We start from the raw sequence: 26,548 nt of genomic DNA on the forward strand, positions 1-26,548 counted from the left end.
CAACATGGCACAAGTATACATATGTCACAAACCTGCACGTTATGCACATGTACCCTAGAACTTAAAGTATAATAATAATAATAAAAATAATAATAATAAAGAAGGAGATAAATACAGTCACTCAGAGAAAAAAAAAAAAGTCAGGAAACACTGGATGCTGGAGGAGGATGTGGAGACATAGGAACACTTTTACACTGATAGGAGTGTAAGTTCATTCAACCGTTGTGGAAGCCAGTGTGGTGATTCCTCAAGGATCTAGGACCAGAAATACCATTTGACCCAACGATCCCATTACTGGGTATATACCCAAAGGGTTATAAATCAGTCTACTATAAAGACACATGCACACATATGTTTATTACAGCATTGTTCACAATAGCAAAGCTTAGAACCAACCCAAATGCCCATCAGTGATAGACTGATTAAAGAAAATGTGGCACATATAAACCATGGAATACTATGCATCCATAAAAAAGGATGAGTTCATATCCTCTGCAGGGACGTGGATGAAGCTTGAAACCATCCTTCTCAGCAAACTAACATAGGAACAGAAAACCAAACACTGCATGTTCTCATTCGTAAGTGGCAGTTGAACAATGAGAACATATAGGCACAGGGAGAAGAATATCATACACGGGGGCCTGTTGGGGGTGGGGGTAAGGGGAAGGATAGCATTAAGTGATATACCTAATGTAGATGACAGGTTGATGAGTGCAGCAAACCACCAAGGCACATGTATACCTATGCAACAAACCTGTATGTTCTGTGCATGTATCTCAGAAATTAAAGTATAATAATAAAACAACATCCTGCTAGAAGTTCAAGCCAGTGCAATCAGACAAGAAGTAAAAAGAAAAGGCTTATAGAAAGAAAAGGAAGAAATAAATTGTCTCTATTCTTAGACAACGTAATTGCCTACATATGAAATTCCAAATAATTTATTTTCAAAAAACTCACACAAAAAATGCTACTCCTAAAACTCAGTGAATTTATCAAGTTCACAGGATACCAGGTCAATATACATAAATCAGTTATGTTTCTACTGACTAGCAATGAACAATTGGAAACTGAAATTTTACAGCAATACTGTCTACAAAAGCTCAAAAATATCTGTGTTTTATAAAATCTATGCAAGGTCTATGTTATATACTAAAAACTATAAAATGAGACAGAAAACAAAGAATACCTGAAAAATGGAGGGAGGGCATACTATGTTTATGGATTGGAAGACTCAATATAGTTAAGATGTCACTTCTCTTCAAAGTTCTTTACAGATTTAATGCAATTCTAATCATAATCCCAATAAGATATATAGGATATACAGCTGATTCTAAACTTTATAGGAAAGCTGAAGTAATTAGAATAGCCAAAGCAATTTGGAAAAGGAACAAAGGTAGAGGATCCACAGTATTCAATTTTAAGCCTTATTATTTAAACTAATAAAGCTATACTCATGAAGGCAGTGTGGTATTGGGGAAAGGATAGATACATAGGTTAATGGTGTAAAATATAGGGTACAATTTGTGGAAAAGTAATATGGATATGGTCAATTGAGTTTTGACAAATGTGCCTGGGGAATTCAAAGGAGAAAAGATAGTCTTTTCAATATATGGTGCTGAAAAGTTAGGAATCTTACATAAAGACAGAAAAAAAAAAAAAAACCCAAACAAACAAAAAGCCTATAATGTACATTGCATTTTATACAAAAATAGATTGTAACTTTAAATGTAAGACAAACTATAAAAGTTTTAGAAAATATCAGAGGAAATCTTTATTACCTTTGGTTAAGCAAAAGCATGGTCCATAAAACAAAAATCAATGAACTAAACTTCATAAAAATTAAAAAATGTTTGCTCTGTGCGAGAAACAGAGAATGCACAGAAAAGCTATAGTCTGGGAGAAAATATTTGCAAGTCCCATGTTGGACAGTGACTTGTATTGAGAATATATGAAGTACTTTGAAAACTCAAAAATTTAAAGACAACCTAATGAAAATGGTTAGAAGACTTGAACAGATCATTATAAGACCAATTGTCCATGTGAATGGTCATCAGAAATTCAAATTAAAAACATTGGCAACACCAAATATTAGTGGGAATGTAGAGCAACTGGAACTTTCTTACATTGCTGGTGGGAGTGTAACATGGTACAACTACTGTGGAAAACTGACAGTTTCTTACAAATCTAAACATGGACCCACCCTATCCTTTTTCTCTAACTTGACTTTGACTACCTCTGTTCTATTGCATGTAGATTTTGTTGTTAAACTGTAAGGACCTGCATAGTTTTTCTCCCCAGACCTTTTTTTTTTTTAAGAGATGATGACTTGCCCTGTCACTCAGACTGGAATACAGTGGCATGATCACAGCTCACTGCAGCCTTGAACTTCTGGGCTCAGGTGATCTTCATGCCTCAGCCTTCTGAGTAACTGGGACTACAGGCATGTACCATCACACCTGGCTAGTTGTTTTATTTTTTTGTAGAGGTGGGGTCTTGCTGCGTTGCCCAGGCTGATCTCAAACTCCTAGTCTCAAGTGATCCTCCTGTGTCAGCTTCCCAAAACACTGAGTTTACAGGCACGAGCCACCACACTCAGCCTCCCTCCCCAGTTTTCAAGCTTGGGGAAATTTCCCTCACTTTACTTATAGTAAATATATGCCCTTTTTGAAGGTGAGAAAACAAGATGAAGATAAAGAATTTGCTGAGAAGCCTGTGAAGAGCAGAGACAGAATTTTGAACCCATGTCTGTCTAACCTCAAAGATTTTCTTTGCATAAATGCTTATACTTAAAATATGTATACAGACAGTAATGTCAGTATTTTTTTCACTTTTTAAAAACTGAGATGATTCACAAAATATAAAATTTACACTTTAAGTGCAAAATTAGTGATTTTTAGTATAGTCACAAAGTTCTGCAACCATCACTTCTATCTAATTTCAGAATATTTATCACCCCTAAAAAATTCCCAAGCTCATTAGCAGTCCTTATCCATTCTCCTCTCCTTCCAGCACCTGGCAATCACTAATCTACTTTCTTTAAGGATTTGCATATTCTGGACATTTCATAATGGATTAATGTGACATATGGCCCTTATATATCTGTTTTCCTTCTCTAAGCATAATGTTTTCAAGGTTCATCCATGTTGTAGCATGTATCAGTGCTTTATTCCTGTTGTCATTTTTATTGTATGGACACCACATTTTATTTATTCATGATTCAGTCAAACATTTGGATTGTTTCTACTTTTTGGCCATTTGTGAATAATGCTGCTGTGAACATTTGTGTACAAGTTTTGTGTGGACATGTGTTTTCATTACTTTTGGGAATACATCTAGGAGTAGAATTGCTGGATCATATGGTAACTTTGTTTGACCTTTTGAATAGCTACCAAGTGGTTTTCCAAATAGGCTGCATCATTTTACAATCCCATAATCAATGTTTAAGGGTTACACTTTTTCCACATCCTTGCCAATGCTTCATATTTTCTGTCTTTTAAAATGTAGAAGTGGGCCAGGTGCAGTGGCTCATACCTGTAATTCCAGCATTTTGGGAGGCCAAGGTAGGTGGATCACTTGAGGTCAGGAGTTCGAGACCATCCTGGTCCACATTGTGAAACCTCGTCTTTACTGAAAATACAAAAATGTTAGCTGGGTGTGGTGGAGCATGCCTGTAATCCCAGCTACTTGAGAGGCTGAGGCAGGAGAATTGCTTGAACCTGGGAGGCAGAAGTTGCAGTAAGCCAAGATTGCGTCGTTGCACTTCAGGCTGGGCAATGAGAGCGAAACTCTGTCTGAAAATGTATATATATATGCACATATATATGCGTATATGTGTGTATATATGTGTGTATTTATAGAAGTGGACTGGGAGCAGTGGCTCATACCTGTAATCCCAACATTTTGAGAGCCTGAGGTGGGAGGATCTCTGAAGTCCAATAGTTTGAGACCAGTCTGGGCAACATAGGGAGACCCCATCTCTACAAAAAAAAAAAAAAAAAATTACCCAGGTGTGGTTGCACCCACCTGTAGTCTCAGCCAGTTGAGAGACCAAAGCAGGTGGATGAGTCTTGAGTCTGGGAGGTCGAGGCTGCAGTGAGTGGTGATTGTGTCACTGTACTCCAGCCTGGGTGACAAAGTGAGACCCTGTCTCAAATAAATAAATAGAAAGAAAGGGGAGTAAGAGAAAGAGAAAGAAAGGAAGAAAGCAAGAAAAGGAAGGAAGGAAAGAGGGAAAGAAAGAAAAAGAAAAAAGAAATGGTGTATTATCGTCATTTTGATTTGTTTTTCCCTACTGACTATTGATGTTGAGCATCTTTTTATGTGTCTTTTGTATATCTTCCTTGGGGGAATGTCTGTTAAAATCCTTTATTTGAAAAATTTGATTATTTGTAGTTTTATTGTTGATCGGTAGGAATTCTTTATATATTCTTAATACAAGTCCCTTATCAGATATGTGCTTTGCAAAGATTTTCTCCCATTCTCTCGGTTGTGTTACTATGTTCTTGATGGTTGTCCTTTGAAGCATAAAAGTTTTAAATTTTGATTCAGTCCATTTTATCTGCTTTTTCTTTTGTCACTAATGCTTTGTGTTATATCTGAGAAACCACTGCTTCATTCACGATCAGTAAGATTTATGCCTATATTTTCTTCCAAGAGTTTTAACAATTATTTTAGCCTCTGATCCATTTTGAGTTGACATTTGTATATGGTTTGAGGTATGGGTCCAAATTTATTTTTTTGTATATGGATATATATTCAGATGTCCCAGTACTCTTTGTTGAAATGACCATTTTCTCTCCCATTGAGTTGTCTTGGCACCACCCTTGTTGAAATAATTGACCACAAATGTATGGGTTTACTTCTGGACTCTCAAGTCTGTTTCATTGATCTGCATATCCTCATGCAAGTACCACACTGTCTTGATTACTGTAGTTTTGTAGTAAGTTTGTAAGTTTCAAAATTGGAAAGTGTGATTATTCCAACTTTGTTCTTGTTTTTCAGGATAGTTTTGGTTATTCTGAGTCTTTCTGAATTTTAGAATCAGCTTGTCAGTTTCTTCAAGAAAGACAACTAGTATTTTGACAAGGATTGTGTTGACTCTATAGATCAATTTGAGAAGTATTACCATCTTACAAATATTACATTCCTCTAAGCCCAGAAATGAGATGTCTTTCCATTTATTTAGATCTTTTAAAATGTCCTTCAGTGGGTTTTTGTAGTTTTCAGTGTACAAAGCTTGTACTGTGTTTAATTTATTCCTAAATGTTTTATTCCTCTTGATGCTACTATAAGTGGGATTATTTTCTTTAATTTTTTTATTGTTCTTTGCTAGTGTATAGAAATACAATAGATTTTTTATGTTTATCATATATCCTGCAACCTTACTGAATTCATATTAGCTCTTCATTTTTGGTTGTTTCTTTGTGGACTCCTTAGGATTTTCTGTATATATGATCATGTCATTTGCCAGTAGGATCTTTACTTTTACTTTTTGTTCCTTTTCCTGGCCTATTTTTCTTGGCTAGAATATCTAATACCAAGTTAAATGAGTGGCAAGAACTGACATCGTTGTTTTTTCCCTTTACTTAGCGGGATAGCTTTCAAGCTTTCATTATTAAATATGTTATTAGCTTTGGGTTTATGTAGATGTCCTTTGTCAGTTTGAGGAAGTTTCCTTCAGTTTCTAGTTATGTGTTTTTATGAAGGGATTGGGTTTTGTCAAATAATTTTTCTGTGTCTATTGAGATAAACATATATGGGAGTTTTTTTGACCTTTATTCTGTTAATATGCCATATCTGTTGATTTCATATGTTGAACCAACCTGGTATTCCCACTTATCTTCTCTCCCATTGATTACCCCTTTAGTATTCCCTGACTTGTTGAATATCACCCCAAACCATTCAAATACCCAAGCCAGAAACCCAAGAGTCATCTTAGCCCCCTCTCTTCCCCTTGTCCCCTGCATCCAGTCTGTTAATTTTGTCTTCTTTATTTACTTTAGAGACAGAATCTGGTTCAGAAGCCCAGGCTGGAATGCAGTGGTGCAGTCATAGCTCATTGCAGCCTTGAACTTCTGGGTTCAAGCAATCTTCTCACCTCAGCCTCCCAAGTAGCTGGGAATAGAGGTGTGTGCTGCTATGTCTGGCTCATTAAAAAAACATTTTTTTTTTGTAGAGACAATGGCTTGCTGTGTTTCCCAGGGTGATCTTGAACTCCTGGCCTCAAGTGATCCTCCAGCCTGGGCCCCTCAAAGCACTGGTATTATAGGCATGAGCCATTATACCCAGCCTTGATTCTGTTTTACTATCCTCCTAATTTTCGCCTTTTAGTTGATTCTCCACCCTGATGCAGGAGTGATTTTCTTTTTCATCTCAAGGGCAAATCTGATATTCTAAATTGACATATAGAAAAAAATTATCAAATAGAATTTATATTTTCCCCACCTTCTGCTGATGTACATAAGCTATTACCAACTGCTAGGTCTTTGTCTTGTTTCTAGAGACTCATAGATTATTTTCTGTGAATTATGGTTGACCTGTTTCTTAAAATGGAATTTATAATTTAAGAATTAATGTTATAGTAGCAGTGCTACTAAATGCTGTATTTAGACATTAAGATTTGGTCTAACTTTATCCAATGAAAGGAATAGTAAAATGGGAAAGAAGGCTTGAAAACAGGTCAATACTAAATGAGGAAAAGGCTACCAATTTGTTGCTGTGATCCAATCACTCTCTTGTGAGAGTTCTTTTCTTGAGAAGTTTACACACAGTATATCATAGGGATGATGAAGGGTATAATTAGCTTATCATTAACTGTTTGTCACATATTCTATGAAGTAGTAACTGTTAGCATGGATTTTTATAGAAGCTATTTATTTTAAATTCAAATTACTGGCTGGGCATAGTGGCTCACACCTATAATCCCAGCACTTTGGGAGGCTGAGGTGGGCAGATCACTTGAGGTCAGGAGTTCAAGACTAGCCTGGCCAATGTGGCGAAACCCCATCTCTACCAAAAATACAAAAATTAGCTGGGCATGGTGGCGGGTGCCTGTAATCCCAGCTACTCAGGAGGCTGAGATGAGAATTGCTTGAACTTGGCGGGATGGAGGTTGCAGTGAGCTGAGATCATACCACTGCACTCCAGCCTACCTGACAGAACAAGACGCTGTCTCAACAAAAATATTAATAACAAAAAAATCCAAATTGTCTAAAATGGATAAAGTCTAATGTTCACACTGGTATATATGTTTCACATCTACCAAATACATAAAATCTGTATAAGCAGTTTTTAATCATACTACTTATTTATTTCCTTATTTTACAGCCTTGCATTGCACCCTGAACGAGTGTTGGTAGCAACAGGACAAGTTGGGAAGGAGCCTTATATTTGTATTTGGGATTCATACACTGTGCAGACCATATCAGTTTTAAAGGATGTTCATACACATGGTATAGCTTGCTTGGCGTTTGACTTAGATGGACAGGTATGTGACAGTTTTTCATTTTTTTTCTAAATTGTATGTTCAAGTATATTATAGAAAATGATTATACATCTATAAATATTAATTTGGACACTTGATGAAAAGTATTTGTTCACAGGTGGAGGTGGGTAGGTGGGGTGGGTGGTGGATATATAACAATGTGGTTTTTATTTCATCATGTCAAGAACTTTCTCAACTGAATTAATTACTACCTTGAAAGCCAAAGTAATTTTGAGTCAGTGGAATATTACCCGGTTATTATAGAGATTTTTCTATATAACTGTTTTCCAGATAGGGTATTTTGATAGGACAGATGGATGATATCTTAGGAAAATTAAGTTTCTTAGAAAGCTATATATATTTTAATTTTTTTAATTTTAATTTTTAGAGACGGGGTCACACTCTGCTGCCCAGGCTGGAGTGCAGTGACATGATCATAGCTCACTGCAGCCTCATACTCTTGGGCTCAAGCAATCCTCTTGCCTCACCCTCCTGAGCAGCTAGGACTACAGGCACATACCATCATGCCTGGCTAATTTTTTTTTGGTAGAGATGGGATCTCATTGTGCTGCCCAGGCTGGTCTCAAACTTCTGGCCTCAAGCTATCCTCCAGTGTTGTTGACCTCCCAAAGTGCTGGAATTACAGGCTTGAGGCACTGCACCCAGCCTATATTTCGATTTTCAGTTACCTTAAAGGTTGTCTATTAAAATTATGTTTTTATTGAATATAATGGAACAATTCCTATGAGTTATTTTTTATACAAAATCAAAGTTCACAGAAAAGGATATAATTATCACTCAACTGACTAATCAGTTTCTAAATTATCATCTACTTCAAGTCAATGATTTAAAAAAAAAAGTTAAACAAGCCAAGGGCTTTTTTTGTGGTGCTTTTATGGAAATTGTTATACCTAAAAATACTTTTAAAGTTACCAGTAAAAAGTTGGATCTTGCAGATTGTTCATTTATAATCTTTAAAAGTTTTATGTTATAATTAGACTTTAAAATCATTTTAAATTTTAGAACAATTTTAGTTATCTGCTTTTTAATTCATTAATTTTATAGATCTCAATTTTATAGAAACTAATTACAGTGTGTTCTATCCCCTTGAACATGATAACCAGTAGATGTTTTTCTGTATTACTCTGAGGAATAGCTTCTTTGAGTAGCATAGGTTAATATGATTTTCTGGTAATGAGATGAGAGAGTTCCCTTGATGCCTTCGTAGGACTTGTAACGGGTGTGGCTCATTTACTTGGCTGCCCAGCTCAAACCCCTTGCAGGAGTGGGGCACACAGGTGAGAGGTTGCAGGAGAGCTGGGGTGAGTGCCTTTGGGTGCTGGCTTGCCTGTGGCAGCATCCGTGGTTACCCACAACCTCTGGAGCCCCAGAGGGTGTGTGTTACAAACAATACTCTTTAACACTGGCAGCTTAAGTATTAAACAGCTCAGTGAAGAGTCAGTGTGACAGCCTTTTTGGATTCCTGCACCCAGTGCATCCTGAATTCTTGTCCAGCATCCAGGAAGAAGCAAGTCACAAGAACAGATTGAAGGGTGGTGTATATGGAGGATTTTGTTGAGCAATGGAAGTGGCTCTCAGCGGGATGCGGAGCTGGAAAGGGGGTGGAGTGGGAAGATAATCTTCTCCTGACCATCCCCGGCAAAACTCCTCTTGATGTGCAGACACTTCACTTCTCTCCTTCTCTGCAGTGCTGTTTTGCTCCTCTGCCAGTGGAGTTTGGGGTTTTTATGGGTACAGGGTTAGGGTTGTGGTGGGCCAGAGTGATTTTGGCAAAGGCAACATTCGGGCAGGAAAACAGGAATGCATGTTCTTATTTAGGGCCAGGGGTCCAGGCTTGAGGGTGGAACCCTTGCCAGGGACCCCACCCTCTTCTACCCAGTATTTCCCTGCCTCCTGTTCATATTAGTAAGAGAAGACTTTCTGGTAATGGATCTATTAAAGACTTAATTGGAATCTCTTATTTGGAAAAAAAAAATGTGCTTCTAGGTTTATATCACCATATAGCAGTGTTTGGCAATTGCACAAACTTAATTCATGTCCCATTTTTGCTGTAATTTTTCAAGTCTTAATATACTGTTGGAATTTCATTTTCTTTTTTAGAGGAAATAATAATACTTATTTATTTCATAGGAACATAAAATGTTATAAAACAAACCTACAAAGTTATTTTTAAAAATCACTTAAGGTGTTATGAAATTCAAGCCATTTTAATTATAAGTGTCTACAACATTAAATATAGATATTTTCTTCTTAGCTTTAAATTTACCCTTTCTAAATGTAATATATTGCATTGCTGAGGAATTTCTTTTATATATCCAAGGGGAAATCATGCCCATAAGCTTTTACTAGTTGAAAGTGTTTAATTTCACTTATTTTGAGCAGCTTATAAGAAAAGTCTTGGGTACGTGTATTTCATTATCACAGATCTTAACGAGAACATATTACTTAAAATTTTAAGTTCATGAAAACATAATAGCTAAAGGTGTTGAGCATATACTAAGGACTAGGCATTATGCTAAGCCTGCATTATCTCATTTTATCCTTCCAACAACCCTATGGAATAGATGCTATTATTATCTCTTTCTTATTGAAATATTTGGTGTGCTAGAATTTTTTATGGATACTTCCAATTCACTTAATGGACACAAATAAGATTTTGTCTGGGAATAGGATCAGGGAGGAATTTGGGAAGATGGATAGAGGCTTCTTTATCTGGTTTTCTTTCTCCCTGACTATTACTTCTTATCTTTAAAGGAGTCTTTCCTTGTCTGCTTCTTAAATATCAGCATTCTTCAGGAGTCTGTAGCCTTTTCTTTTCACTTTTCTTACATTCTCTGGGTGAGTATATAGGCCCATGACTTTACTTCCATATCAGCTAACAGTGGCTCTAGCTTCTCAACTCTAAATATCACTCTTGAATGTTCTGTAGATATTCCATTTTATACATTTAAAACTGAATTCTCTCTTTATTCGAACTCTATCAAAAAAAAACAAAAAACAAACAAACAAAAAAACCCTTCATCTTGGCTTCTGTCCTACCTCTCCAGCCTTGTCCCTTGCCGCTTTCCAGTTGGCACTCCTTCCCTCCCCTGGATTGAATTACTGGCACTCTCTTGAAAGCACCATGATCTCTTTAATCTTGAGGTCCTTTGTTCTGAAATGTACTTTCTATTACTTTTCTACAGATTGTCTCTGACTCTCTCTTCCAAGATATGGATTAAGCATTACTTTTGCTTGAAAACTTTGTTTATTCTCTTTCTTATCTACCAAGTTGGGGTTAAAAGAAAAGAAATGATAAACTAAAAAATGTTAGAAAGCTTGAAGAGGAGGTAATATTTGCTTTGTCATTTCTACCTCGTCCTGTCTGTTGTTGCGTAACCTATGCATAGGGATATTGGTTTGAGCCATGATATGTTTATCAAGGCTACAGAGAAAGTGCTCTCAAGTCTAGTTTGTTATTGCCTGTACAGAACTAGATGTATTGAGACTGTATTTGGATACGTGGAATTTTAAAGTGTTTGGCCAGTTGTGCTTTGCTGTGTGTATTTGACGAGCTATGCCAGACAGAGGAAACATCAGCAGAAAGAACAGCAGTGCCCCCCTGGCTCTTCCTCACTTGATATACTTGTCTTGTGCAATTTTAACCTCTACACAGTATTCTGATAGCAAGAGGTAGGTATCTGTGTTCTAGCTAGATTTTTTGCTGATGCCCTTTGGTTCCCAAATAGTAAATACGCTCAGGAGGTACACATCATCTCCTCTCGTTCTCTGGGCTTTCTGCTAGCTTGATTTGATGGAGAGTCATAACAAACTGTATTCTGTGTCTTTTTATATAAATTATTCATCCTACCAATTTTGAAGTTTAAATAGTAGAAACTTTCTTTTCAGAAACTGTAACTGGATATTAGATGACCTTTCTCATTTGGACAGTTAGAGGGCGTAGGTTCTTAAAGCTAATTAAGGTTATGGTAAACTAATAGTAATAATAATAATATTACACAAACATTTATATAACATCAGTCATATACCAGGCACTGTAACTCCTTTAAGTAGTATATATGTTAATTTTCGTAGTAACCCCTGTGAGGTATTTTTATTTGTCCCCATTTAACTATGGTTACAGTAAACTAATAGCAATAATAATAATAATGATATGAAGCAAACATTTACATAACATTAACCATATATGAGGCACTCTAATTCCTTTAAATAGTGTATATGTTAATTCTCATAGTGACCCCTGTGAAGTACTTTTATATCCCCATTTAATAGGTGAGGAAAGTAAGGTACAGGGAGGCTAAATAATTGTCCAAAGTCACCCCTGCTAGTAAGAGACAATGTTCAAACCTAGGCAATCTGCTACCAGAATCTGTGCTCCAAACCGCCGTTTGATAAACTTTCTATAATAAGTGAAATAGTAAATATTTTAAGCTTTGTGGGCCATTTGGTCTTTGCTATAACTACTCAGCTCTGCCCTGTAGTGTGAAAGCAGTTATAGACAATGCATGAAAGAATGAATGTGGCTATATTCCAGTAAAACTTTATTTACAAAAACATAGGTACAGACAAGATTTGGCTTGAGACTTGTACTTTGCTGACCCCTGCTCTAAACCAGTACTTTTCACAGTATGTGTTGTGGGTTTTTCCTCACATTTTTCTTGTTATTTCTTCTTTGACCTTTCAGTTACTTAGAAGTATGTTGTTAATTTCCAAATATTTCGGAGATTTTCTGGATAACATTCTGTTACTCTAATTCTGTTTTCGTCAGAGAACATACTCTGTATTTTAATTTTTAAAAATTTATTGACATTTTGTAATCCAAATTTTTGTGATCTTCATGATGTTTCATGTATATTTGGAAAGAATATGAAAAAGTGTATTCTGTTTCCTTTCTTCTGTTTATGGTGCTATTGTCATTTATTTTATTAATACTTCTACATATTTTGAAAACCCCATAATAACTGTTATTTTGCCTTAGTTGTTAAAAAATTTTTAATGAGAAAAATCTTACGTATTTACCACTTGGACACTCTCATATGTGTAAATCGTTTCTATTTGGTATCATTTTACTTCTGCAGGAGAAAACTTTCATTATCATATCTTATAGTGCAGGTTTACTGATGATTCATTTTCTCAACTTTTGTTTGCTTGGAAAAGACTTTGTTTTGATTCAATTTTCAAAGGATATTTTTGCTTAGTATACAATTCTATGCTGATTTTTTTTCTGCCTCAGCACTTTAAACTGTTTGTCCATTGTCTTCTAACTTGCATCACTTTGGATGAGCAGTCTAGGATAATTTTTAAATCTTTGTTCATCCATACAGCAGTTGTCCTTTTTTGTCTGGCTGCTGTTTAGAATTTGCCCTTTAGTGATGGCTTCAGCAGTTTGTTTGCCATGTGTCTTGTGTGTTTTTTCTGTGTGAATGATTATCCTGCTTGGGATTTGTTGAACATCTTATATTTGTGGATTTATGGTTTCATCAGATTTAGGAAAGTTTCTACTATTATTTCTTCAGTTTTTTTTTCTTTTCCTCTGTCATTTCTCTCCTTCTGGAGCCATAATTGCCTGTATGTTAGACCACTTGATATTTTCCTGCAGGTCATTGAAGCTCTGTCAATTCTTTTTTTGTTTTTCTTTCTGTACTTTATTTTGGATGGGTTCTATTGCTATGTCTTCAAGTTTATTTATCTTTTCATCATTGTCTAAGCTGCTGTTAATCCTTTGGAGCAAATTTTCATTTTAGATAATGTAGCAGTTTTCTATGTTGTTCTTTTATATCTTTTCTTTTTTTTATTCTTGGTATGTTTAAGATAATTCTTGGGTGTCTTGAAAATGTTAATTTTAACAGCAAATGTCTCCTAACCCTAATTATCTCTGGGTTTCCTGAGCCTATTTCCATTGATTTTCCCCAGGTTATGAGTCACATTTTTCTGTTTCTTCACATATCAGTAATTTTATTATATCCTTTTAAAGTATATGGACACTGTTCTGGCAAATAGTCAAGTTCCTCATGAATCAGTTTCATCTTTGTGAAAAGCTTGCTTTCAAACTTTTATGAGGCAGCACTAGAATAGCTTTTGCTCTAGAATTACTGGTATAATTTCACTATTAAGGTATGACACTCCCCTCCTGACCTCAGGATTCCTGATGACTGCCCAGCGAGTTCAAAGAGATATCTTCATTCTGGTTATTGAGAATTTGAGTGATTCTGGACCGTTTGTGATCTCTGAGAATTTTTTGCTTTTAGCTCTCTAGTAATTGTTCTTTTTCTAGAATTTCTTCTTTGCATGACCTCATAGAGTTCATCCTATGCATGCAGAGATTAATATTCTCAAATCTTACTATAGATAGTTTTACTAGAGCTGTTTTCCTGCTCTGCAAATTCTAGCCGTCTTGTCCTCTCTGAACTCCAGGCTCTGTTTGTCCAAATTAGTAAGTCTACTGGGCTCTATTTGGATTCTACCTTTCTGTGCCGTAGTCTGGAAATTGCCTCCTAGATGGAAGCTGGGGTGATTATAGGACTTAACTTATTTGTTTTTCCCTCTTTCAGGGTTCACGGTGCTTTAATTCCTGTTGCAAATGCCTCAAAACATTTGTTTCATATATTCTGTACAGTTTCTAGCTGTTTATGGCAGGGGTGGGTGGGAGAGGGTAAGTTCAGACTTTGATACACCTTCATGGCTAGAAGTCCATCTTTTATATTTTTAAACCTCTCTCATACTTTCCATCTCACTATCCACTTCTCTTTTCAACTTTGTCTTTTCATCTCCTGCTAATCTTGTATTTAACTCTTCCATTGAATTTTTAACTTACTTTATTTTTTGTTTCCGGAAGTTCCGTGTGCTTCTTCAAGTCTCCTTGGATACTTTTTATAGTCTCATATTCTTTGCTCATATACAGATATTTTGAATCCTTAATTTTATTTACTCACATTAAGCTTATTTTATGTTATTTATCTAATAATTCCATATCTGATTTTTTTGCAAGGTCGACTTTGCTATTTGTTGTGACTTGCCCATTCTCACTCATGGTTTCTTATTTTGTTGTGTCTGTGTGTGTGGGTGGGGTGGTTTGTTTATTTTTTTAGCTGCTGCTGCTTCTTATTTTTTGAGAGGGAGTCTCGCTCTGTCTCCTAGGCTAGAGTGCAGTAGAGCAACATCCTGGGTTGAAGTGATTCCTCTGCCTCAGCCTTCTGAGTAGGTGAAATTATAGGCGGGTGTCACCACGCCTGGCTAATTTTTGTAATTTTAGTAGAGACGGAGTTTCAACATGTTGCCCAAGCTGGTCTCAATCTCCTGGCCTCAAGCAGTCCGCCTGCCTCGGCCTTCCAAAGTGCTGGGATTACAATGTGAGCCACTGTACCTGGCCTTTTTTTTTTTTTTTTTTTTTGTAGCTTATTTTTATTGAATTGCTACCTGTAGGAATTCTTTGGAGGATGGATCGAAGTTGTGGTACTTCATTTAGGATTTATATTTGCTTGGGCCACGTTGTTGAAGTTGCTTGAAGACACAACCAACCTTGAAGACTAGTTTGAATTAAATTTCCTAGTTGAAGGATTCATGTTTAATGTGAATTTAGACCAGCAACCATGTGAAGGCTGCTTGTGGTTACAAATGTTCAGGGAGGTGTTTCTCCCTCTTCAGGAGTTGCCTCCCCTTCTTTAGGAAGGGGTTATTTGTTGTTTCTGAGAGGTTTACTGGTTTAATCAGAGGCAATCTGCAATTCAGATCCCCACCTTAGGTAGGCCCTAGACTTTGTCTCCTATTCTTCCTCAGGCCACAGCACAGAAATCAGGGGTACAAGTATTCACCTGATGCCTTTAGAGTCCAGTAGGTGTAGGTGTTTTCTCACCCTCCAGGTTTCCCACTGGAAATCACTTTGGTTTTGTTCTGAGATTTCTTAATTCTTCGACAGCTCAGCAGTCCATTTAAAAAGATGATTTTACATTTTATCTAGGATTTTTAGTTTTTGGTAGGAGGTATATGTAGGATATTTTGTCAATCCTACTGTTAGAAATGGAAGTCTCCGTTCTGTTTCATAATGTGAAGATCTATACATATGTGGAAACACTAACAGGGTGAAATACATTCAGGCTTTATGAGGTAAATATAGATGTGCATGTTTTGTGCTTATAAAAACCCATGAGTATAATTTATTTGCTATTTATAATTTGGTTTCTCTTTGATTTGTTTGCCTTTTTATTCCTTCCTGGACTTCGTGAACATAATTCAGCGCTTGGTTTCAGTTGGACTGGATTCAAAGAATGCAGTTTGTGTTTGGGACTGGAAAAGGGGAAAAATGTTGTCTATGGCTCCTGGTCATACAGATAGAGTAAGTATTCTCTTTTGAGATTTCTAATGAGTACTGGAAGGGAAAGACCAGAGGAGACTTCAGGGGATTTTATTCTGTATTTTGTTATTGCCAGATTGGTCATATGTAATTAAAATTTTGCAATTGGTAAATAATTGTACAGATGTAAAAACTCTTAAAGTCTTAGAGTACATATGTATTGTAGGACTTGGAAACATCATTCGATATGTATAGTGTTGGCATAACGCTTTTTTTCTTTTTTTTATTATACTTTAAGTTCTGGGGTACATGTGCAGAATGTGCAGGTTTGTTACATAGGTATACATGTGCCATGGAGGTTTGCTGTACTCATCAACCCATCATCTACTTTAGGCATAAGACTTTTAACCCAGTGTTTGCTTCAGTAAAAATGATGTATTTCTTTCGTTTTTTTAAAACAGTTTTATTGAAATATAGTTGATATACATAGGGATGCACATATTTAATGTGTGAAGTTTGATGGGTTTGACATATGGAGACACCCATTATTCAAATCTCAATTTAAAAATTGAATGTTTTGAGCCTAGGATCTGTTTAGTTTGGTTTACCACTAATTTGTTACATATGTATTATAGTTAAGGTGAAAAATGATGTTGCTTGTATGGATTTAAAATTGCGTATTACTATTACATTTTTTAGAGACCTAACATTTCTAACTGACAACTTGTTAGAATATATATTCCTCATTCCAAATTGTATATAAACAATACATCATAGCCAGCTTTTAATGAAATGTTATACTATTTTTATGGATGTAGATCAAAAAAGTTATAAACTCCTAAAAGTATCTAATTTGTGTGTATGTATGTGTAGTAAAATCCTAACCCGAATCAGCACAGAGGTATGGCCAATGATTCTGTTTGGTGGGAATTTATGACTCTAAAAGTTGGGTAGGAAATTTTGTGTATGTTCGCATTTTGGAGAATACATTTGGTTTTTAGTAGCTGCTCAGAGAGGCCTGTTACACACACACACACACACAAACACACAATTTAAGCCATTATTAAAATGTTGTATATATTTTATTAGACAGCTGGCATGTTCTTACCTGCTTAGATCAAAGCATTTTGCATATGACTATTGGGAATTTAATAAATAGACCCATTATTATAAAATATGACATTGTCAGTGGAGTTTTTGAAAGTATTATTGTGGTTGAATATTTCAAAGTTGCATTGATATGTTTTTCATATAATCTGTATTATGGTGAGTTGTTAAATATTAACTTAACTATGTATTATTTCTTCATTATCACTAAAGAGCATCACTTTTGTAAATTTTTAGAGTATACCAAAATGCAAAGTGTACATTTTAGTATACCAAAAATGTAAACCTTTTACAGGTAGGTTGATAAGGTGTCAAAGAAACATGAAGACTACCAGAAAGCAGAATAAATGAATTACTTTTTAAATGTTAGTTTTTCTTTCGTCATTTGTTTAATTATGTTTCTAATTCATATTTTATTTCACCTGGGTTTTTGCTTGTTTGCTTTTGTAACAAAATGTTTTGCATGTGTTTAGAATTTATGGAATTTTAGAAAATAATGAAGCCTGGAGACTCCCCAAAATTTAAGTATAAGTTAACTTTGACCTTGAAACACTGAAAAAAATTACTGTAAAATCAATGTTTGGATTCTTTATGTAAATAGTTCTGAGTGATAGAAAGCTATAAAGATGTTTCTTACTTCTAGGCTGTATGAGTGTCATGTTCCATTCTGAATCTCTTTTCTGTAGAAATTATGCAAGCACCTCCCTTCATGCCCTGATTCTGTTGAACCATTCTTGTTATTTATAGACCAATCTTTTTAAAAATTTAAAAATAAACGGAGGTGTTCAGTTTTACTCCAGTAGTATTTGAAGTTCATAGAAACTAAGAAATACTTTTTATTTCTTACCAGTTTCAAATTTGCTTTATTTCTCATAAGATTTTAAAGTGTGGGATTCTGATTATTACTTATTGAGTAAGTTTATTTTATGGTTAGGAGTTTGGGCCATTTGGTCTTTTGGACAGGATTTTTAAATGATTCTGGAAATAAGTATTTTAATCATGAATCTGATTTGTTTACAGATATTTGATATTTCTTGGGATTTGTACCAGCCAAATAAACTTGTCAGCTGTGGTGTAAAACATATCAAGGTACTAGAAGGGTCTTGTTTTATAATAGTCACATTTAGTTCTCTGCTGCTAAGTGTATATCTCACTGTTAACAATTTAGACTACTTTCAGAATTTTGATAATACTTACTTTTAAAATGGCAATGTTATTATTGTTCTTATGTTCAATCAAACAAATATATATATTATTCGCTTTGAATTATTATAAGTGATATAGGTATGAATAGGAGATTAATAAGCCACATTCCATAAAGAAATTTGTTATCCAGTGAGGCAGGATTTACTGTGTCCATCCTGTTTCTTCATGTTGCACTTACAAAGTAAAATGCTGAGAATAGGAAACAAATGAAGAGTTTTTCATTTACATAGATAGAATGGTGTGGGAGAAGCAACATGAGTAGACCTGGCTTTGCCATTTATTAGCTGTTTAACCTAGTGTGAGTTATTTAACCTCTTCGAGCTTTTTTTTTTCTTCACATTTTAAAACTGTGACTGCTGTTACCATCCTCAAAGAATTGATGATTAAATAAGGCGGCAGTATATATTCAAGTGCTTGTCATAGTGCCTAACACATGGTCTGCTTTCTGAAAGTGTTGCTTTTCCTTTTTCTATGTTCGCTCCCTGATTTGACCTCAGCCTTTAAAATTTTTTTTTATTTGACAAATAATATTACACATTCATGGGTACATAGTGATGTTTTGATACATAAAAATGTATGGTGATCAGATTAGGGTAATTAGCTATCATCCCAAACATTTGCTATTTCTTTGTTTTAGGACCATTTGATATCCTCCTTCTAGCTATTTGAAACTGTATATTCATATTACCTATAGTCATTCTACAGTGGTATAGAGTAGTAGAACTTATTCCTCCTATCTAGTTATAATTTTGTATCCTTTAACAAATCTCTCCTTGTCCCTCTCTTAGCCTTGATAGCCACTATTTACTTTGCTTATGAAAACTCTGGGTTTTATTTTATAATTACAGCTCAGATTTTGAAGCCTGTAAAGTCAGTGGTGATATTCTTTATTATGTTTATACTTACTTTTAAATCATTGGAACAAATTGGAAATAACTTGCTTTACTTCCACTGTCTGATGTAACAGTTCCTGATAACAGTTAATTCCTAGTGAATTAAGGTTCTGTGTTCACATTCTTTATTTCAATGTGCTTAACTCCATCCACGTTTTCTCCAGTGCATCTTTCACTGCTGCTGCAATTCTGGATTTGTTATTCTGGTATTGATTTGATTGATGGATAGTAGTAAATATTTATTTTTTGACAAATATTGAATACCAAAAAGGCTGTATGCTGGGCTTTAAGGCACATGATATAAGCACTGTGAAAGTAGAGATTTTTGTCTTGTTCATCTTTGATGGACAGTATGTTTGATATGGTACTTGATATATATTAAGTGCTTAATAAGTGATTGGCAAATTATGAATAAAGAGATCTTACTATTTTATATTATAAGTAAAGCTAAAGGCTCCATTTTCGGGTTTTTATAAAAAGCTCATCTTCTCAAACTAAATAAACTATATTTTTATACTGAGTTACATTTCTTTTCCTTTGCTAGAAGAAATGAATAGTAACATAGTTCTCTTTGCAGGCAATACGGGTGAGGAAATTAATTCCCAGAGATGATCTAGAACTTCACTGTCCAACCATACGTAGCTATTTAAACATAAATTAGTTAAATGGAATTTAAAATTCATTTCCTCAGTCACCCTAGCAGTACATTTCATATGCTTATGTATCTAGTGGTTACTGTATTGGAAAGCGTGTGTGTGTGTGTGTGTGTGTGTGTAAGTAATATTTTCATCATCACTGAAAGTTCTATTGGACAATATTGATTTGGATTCTAGAACAATAGTTCTTAACCCTTGCTGAGCATCAAAATCATTTGGTACCTGGGCTTCATGCTTCAGAGATTCTGTCCCAGTTGATCTCAAGTGGGAGTCCAGGCATCCCATTTTATAATTTCCCTAGGTGATTCTAATGTGAAGCTAACATTGGGAATCACTGATCTAGAAGAAAATAATGGATTCAAATTAGGACATACTGAAAGAAAGAGAACAAGCCACTTATATACACAGAAATTATGGAGATTTTAAGTTTAAAAATTATAAAGTTGGCCGGGCGCGGTGGCTCAAGCCTGTAATCCCAGCACTTTGGGAGGCCGAGATGGGCGGATCACAAGGTCAGGAGATCGAGACCATCCTGGCTAACACGGTGAAACCCCCGTCTCTACTAAAAATACAAAAAACTAGCTGGGCGACGTGGCGGGTGCCTGTAGTCCCAGCTACTCCAGAGGCTGAGGCAGGAGAATGGCGTAAACCCGGGAGGCGGAGCTTGCAGTGAGCTGAGATCCGGCCACTGCACTCCAGCCTGGGGAACAGAGCAAGACTCCGTCTCAAAAAAAAAAAAAAAAAAAAAGTTATAAAGTTTCATTAATTAAAGTACTTATTAGATCTTTGAGTAGATAATGATCATAATTTTTAGTTCTTTGAGGCTTCAAATTTTAAAATAAGAATGTATGATAATAAATTATGTTAATTTAAATGTTAATTACTTGTTACAAAGTTGAATTTATTCTTTGGGCCTAATTTCTTCATGCAGAACTATTTAATGTATATATCTCTGTCCTGTCCCATTTTTTTGGTTTATTTTTTAGAGATGGGATCCTATCATGTGGCCCATGCTGGAGTGCAGTAGCTATTCACAGGCGTGATTTATAGCTCACTGTAGCCTCAAACTTTTGGCCTCAAATTATCCTCCCACCTCAGCCTCCCAAGTTGCTAAGACTACAGGCATTTGCCACTGTGCCCACTTCCCCCCAACTCCTTTTTCTTTAAATTTCTCTTCTTGAACTATAAAATTTACCTAAATCCACCTAATAGAACAAAACACCTGGTAATGAAGATTCATGTTTAACTTCTTATTTTCTCCCAAGAATGAACAAATCATTCCCCATGGACATCTATCTTATTTTTTTAAACTTTACAAGCAAAGCAATTGCTCAACTTTGAAAATATCAAATATTACAGCTACAATAAGCTGTAGCATACTCCTTTTTTCCTATCTTTAATGTTTCTATCAGAGAGAGAACATTAGATTTGGTCCTTTTTCTTCTTAGTCTATGATGACTTATCTTCATTTTCATTGCTAGCCTGTTCCCAACTTTTTAACTTAAATTTTTTTTTTTTTTTTTCTTGAGACAGAGTCTCGCTCTGCGCCCAGGCTGGAGCGCAGTCATGCACTCTCGGCTCACTGCAACCACTCTGCCTCCTGAGTTCAAGTGATTCTTGTGCCTCAACCTCCCGAGTAGCTGGGATTACAGGCATGCGCCACCATACCTGGCTAATTTTTGTATTTTTAGTAGAGATGGGACTTAGTCATGTTGGCCAGGTTGGTCTTGAGCTCCTGACCTCAGCTGATCGGCCTACCTTGCCTCCCAAAGTGCTGGGATTACAGGCATGAGCCACTGTGCCTGGCTTAATCTAAGTTTTATGTAGATTTCTTTTCAGAAACCTAAGGAAAGCATAGCATATTTTAAAAATAATCTGATTCAAACCCCTTATTCTTACAGATAAGAATTGAAACCCGTGACTATAGCTATGCTATAACATAGCTTTTGACAACACTAGGATGAGAATCTGAACGTTGAATGCTATTTTATCATAAGGCAATTTCTTAGTTAATTTGTAGCTCACTGCTCTAATATAGCGTCAAAGTATTGGGAATGTTTTACTTTATTTTGTAAGAATTCTTTGGTAATTTGATTATACTGTATACCTTTTAGTTCTGGAGTTTATGTGGAAATGCTCTGACCCCAAAACGAGGTGTCTTTGGTAAGACGGGTGACCTTCAGACAATACTGTGCCTAGCCTGTGCAAGGGATGAATTAACATATTCTGGTGCACTCAATGGGGATATATATGTCTGGAAAGGAATCAATCTTATACGAACGATACAAGGTGCCCATGCTGTAAGTATATTTAAGTATTTTAAATACTTTAATGTGTATTGCTTAACCTTGTCTTAGAATGACATATTACTTAACCTTGTCTTAGAATGACAGACTGCATAATATAGTATATTGTTTCTAGTCAGTTTGGTTGCTTGAAAAATGCTTTTCTAACTGAATTATCTATTTGTTTTCAAGATTTCAATGAAGAAATCAGTTAGACTCATTGACATTTATTACATTAGTATAGTTAGTATCTTGTTAAAGCTATTGCTTTAGTGTGGTGTCTTTCTAAAGAATAGTGTTGAAAAAAGGCTTGTTAACTTTAGTCTAAAAGTATTCTAGATTAACCACACCAGAGTAAAGCTAGTGCTCTTGAGGCTGATTTACCAGAGGCGATTAAATTTTTGTGTAAATAACTTACTAAACTGAAAAAGAAATCTGCTGTTTAAACTGTTTAGTGTTTTTTGATTTGAGCTTTTTAGCAGTTGGGTCCACCTTACAAAGTAAAGGGAGCTGGATAGCACAAAGCTGCCACGTTGTTAACAGCAAGATCTTCATGTAGAAAAGTCCTCAGTGCGTTACATTTCTATTAATTGGGTTTTCCTACCCTTTGCTTTTTTACTTTTTAAATTTTTTGTTGTTGTTGAATTGTTTTTATTTATTCATTTGAATATTAGGGTTATTAATCTTTTGACAGTCATACATGTTGCAAATATTTCTCCAATCTGTTTGTCTTTGCTTATTATATCTTTTCTGATATGAACAAATTTAAAACTCATGGGTGATCTGCCATGCATAGAAAAGTCTCTCACAGACCAAAGTTACCTAAATGTTATTCTGACTTTTTCTAATATTTTTATTTTTTATATTTAGTTATAAATGGTTATATTTTATGTTCATCTATAATTCATTTTTACATGTGGTATAGGATTTAAATTTATTTTCTTTTACATTATATCCATATAATTAAATACTACCTTGGTTATATATAGTCATGCCTTGATATTTTGCGGGGATTGGCTCCAGGACCACAGATACCAAAATCTGCACATACTCAAGTCTTGCCCTGGGAAACCTGCATATGTAAAGCCCTCCCTGTCTATGGGTTTTGCATCCCACAAAGGTTGTATTTTGATCTGGGTTTCATTGCTGATGTGGAACTGTGGATTCAGAGCTGACAGTATTTATTGAAAAAACTCCATATAAGTGAGCCCGTGTAGTTCAAATCCACAAGGGGCAACTGTATTAAGTTCCTGTGGACTTACTTCTAGATTTTATTTTGTGTTTTCTGATGTATTTGTTTATCCTTATATCCTACCAAAATATTGTTATATTGGTTTAAAAGGGTTTCTACCTTCATATAGTAGATGTTCTTAAAAAACATTTTTTGTTAATTTATTTTATTTCCTCTTCTAGGCAGGAATTTTTAGCATGAATGCTTGTGAAGAAGGCTTTGCTACTGGTGGCAGAGATGGTTGTATTCGTCTTTGGGATTTAACTTTTAAACCAATTACTGTGATTGATCTCAGGGAAACAGACCAGGGATACAAAGGTAATAACAAAACAAATGTCTTATTACTAGGCAAACTCTAAACTTCCCAAAGATTATCTCTTTCTTTCAGTAAGTATCAATGTAAGTTTTGTAAATATAAATAAGACTCATATTTGCCTCTTTATCCTATATGCATTTGATTGAAATTCTTCTATTAAGGAGAAATTTTGCCTGTAAAGAGTTTTGGTTCATTGTTAGGAGAAATATTCTTTCATAAGTCTAATGTCTATTATAATGGGACCTATAGAGAGATGTGAGAGGTACTCACTTAGGTATCTTTGGATTTTGAAAGTATTTTACTATTAGAATGCTAACTATAACTATTTGACAAATAAAATATTCTAAATAAACAGTTGGGGGTAAATGTTGAGGGTTGGGGAACTTTTGTTCAGGATGATTTAAATGTGGATAGATGTATTTTTCCTTCATCCAAATTTGTCAGCAATTGGGGGAATTTTTTTCTCTTGGGAATTAAAAAAAATTGATGTAATAAAACAGGACCTTTTACTATAAAAACTACCCACAGGTTTGTGTTTAAACCATATTCCAGTCACCTACAAGTTGTGTGACCTTGGGCTGGTAATTTACCCTCACTGTAAATGATAAGAATAAATATATTATTTAGGATATAGGATCAAATGAATTGATATTTCTAAAATGTTTATAAGGATAATACATAATAAGCATGTAAATGTTAACTGTTATTCTATTTTCATTAGTTTTGCTAAACATTGTGCTTTAAAGCTTACAAAATAATTTGAGACTTTTTCTTATCTGATCCTCATAAGGACATTGCGAGGTATATGGTGTCTTTATATTGGCCATGTAACACACATGAGAAAAATGAAAAACACAGTAGCTTTCCTAAGATTACAACAGACATTGAGGAGTATGCAGAAAAAGTGAAATTCTCTCTTTTTAATGATTTTATGAGTGTATCAAAGAAATGAAATATAGACAAGTAAAAAGTCAGATTATTAAAAGAAAAAGAATACAATTCTATAAAGGTAATTTACTAATTGAGTACTTACTGAACAACGCAGACTGAAGTGTTGTAAGACTGGCTGAGCAAATAGACATGGCTAGAGTTGTCTACAAGGGAGAAGGAAGAAGAGTACATGTCTGAAGGCTGGGTAGGAACTAGGTACATAAAAAGACAGAAATATTTCATGTAGAAAACAACATGGACAGTTGAAGAAAATGTGAATATAGATCAAGGACTTACATATTTTCTTCTGTCTCACATCTAAGATATAAAAGGTACAAAATTAACTTCAATTTAGGAAGATTGGAATTATTGACACAGGATATTTTGGGTGCCACCTTGCCAGCTGGAGACCTTCATGGCTGGCAATGCCCCTGTCCAGGGCTGCACTAGGCTCCAGGCTCGCCAGGAGGTACCCTGCCCACTTGGCCTGGCAGGCTGTGCTTGGCTTGCACTCTGGCTGGATCCCACACTTGCTGCAGGATCTGTGCTCAGCCCATGGCTGGGCCGGGTGTGCTGTACCTGCTTCTGCCTTGGGCGTTGGTGTCTGGATGAAGGGAATGTGGTGGCACCTAAAAAACTTGGGGACTCCAGCAACCCTGAAGCCCCAAAGCGGGTGTGCTGTGACCTGCTTCTGCCTTGGGCATTGGTGTCTGGATGAAGGGAATGTGGTGGCATCTAAAAAACTTGGGGACTCCAGCAACCCTGAAGCCCCAAAGCAGGTGTTACAGCATATTAATAGCTCTTTCGGTCCTGCCCAATAAACGGGGCATGTGGTGCCCAGTGGCTCCCTCTCTTGTTGCTTGTTGAGTAGGAGGGGAATGCTACAGGTCTACAGCTCTGTCTGTACTCACTGTTGGGTGAGTTCCAAGTTCTTGCCCCATATCCAAGAAGAAAGAGGTTACACTGACAGCTGGCAAGTGAACAAGGCAAAGACTTTTACTGAGTGACAAAACAGCTCTCAGTGGAGAGGGTACCCGAGATGGGCTGAAGTCAGGTAGTCTCCCCCGCCCCCAACCCCCCACCCAAAGGTGGGCAATCCCCAAATATGGCTGAGTCTGGAGCTTTTATGGGCTCAGAATGAGCGATTGCATGCTGATGGGTTTGTGAGTATGCAAAAAAGGCTTTAAAAAGGCATCACTCAAAGATGGGCACAACACTATAAAAAACCAATTAGGGAAGGGTAAATATGTGTAAAGTAGGTGAAAGGTGGGGATCAATCAGAGGAAAGTGCGCAAAATGGAAAGAGACGTTCTCAGTTGGTCTGTGGATTTATCCAAGACCTGTAGCTTGGCTTTCAGGCTTTAAACTGTCTTAGGTTTGAAGGTTGGATTTCACCGGGACTTGCCCCTATCTGCGTAGGGATTTGTCTGCCTCCTGCTGCTATCATTATTTCAGCATTATATATTAAATACAATTTACTTTTTACTAGGTTTGTCTGTAAGAAGTGTGTGTTGGCGAGGTGACCACATTCTAGTTGGAACACAGGACAGTGAAATTTTTGAAATTGTGGTGCAAGAAAGAAATAAACCTTTTCTAATTATGCAAGGGCATTGTGAAGGTGAACTTTGGGCACTTGCTGTCCATCCTACTAAACCTTTGGCTGTGACTGGAAGTGATGATCGTTCAGTCAGGTAAGCAAATTATAAAGTAATTCCGTAGGCTGGGATGTATCCTTAGATAAACATACAGAAAACATGGCCAGTCGCAGTGGCTCATGCCTGTAATCCCAGCACTTTGGGAGGCCAAGGCAGGTGGATCACAAGGTCAAGAGATTGAGACCATCCTGGCCAACATGGTGAAACCCCATTTCTACTAAAAATACAAAAATTAGCTGGGCATGGTGGTGGGCGCCTGTAATCCCAGCTACTCAGGAGGCTGAGACAGGAGAATCACTTGAACCCAGGAGGTGGAGGTTGTGGTGCACCGAGATCGTGCCGCTGCATTCCAGCCTGGCAACAGAGTGAGACTCTGTATCAAAAAAAAAAAAAAAAAAGGAAAGCTTAAAATACTCCAATTAAAACTTTATTAGCTCATGGCATAACAAATGAACATAAGTAGTAAGTACTGAAA

General features: G+C 35.9%; 1 protein-coding gene across 1 annotated transcript in view; it reads left to right on the forward strand.

Annotated features, from left to right (window-relative positions):
* The window catches only part of EML5 (echinoderm microtubule associated protein like 5), a 200,798-nt gene that overhangs the window by 40,193 nt on the left and 134,057 nt on the right, over positions 1 to 26,548 (forward strand). The window contains exons 3-8 of the mRNA XM_011949800.1: positions 7,327 to 7,486; positions 15,738 to 15,836; positions 17,922 to 17,990; positions 21,771 to 21,956; positions 23,355 to 23,490; positions 25,908 to 26,109. Coding sequence (XP_011805190.1) covers positions 7,327 to 7,486; positions 15,738 to 15,836; positions 17,922 to 17,990; positions 21,771 to 21,956; positions 23,355 to 23,490; positions 25,908 to 26,109 — 852 coding nt within the window. The remainder of the gene's footprint in view (positions 1 to 7,326; positions 7,487 to 15,737; positions 15,837 to 17,921; positions 17,991 to 21,770; positions 21,957 to 23,354; positions 23,491 to 25,907; positions 26,110 to 26,548) is intronic.

The sequence above is a fragment of the Colobus angolensis genome, unplaced genomic scaffold (genome assembly GCF_000951035.1).
Source record: "Colobus angolensis palliatus isolate OR3802 unplaced genomic scaffold, Cang.pa_1.0 Scaffold3, whole genome shotgun sequence".
NCBI classification, from domain to species: Eukaryota; Metazoa; Chordata; class Mammalia; order Primates; family Cercopithecidae; genus Colobus; species Colobus angolensis.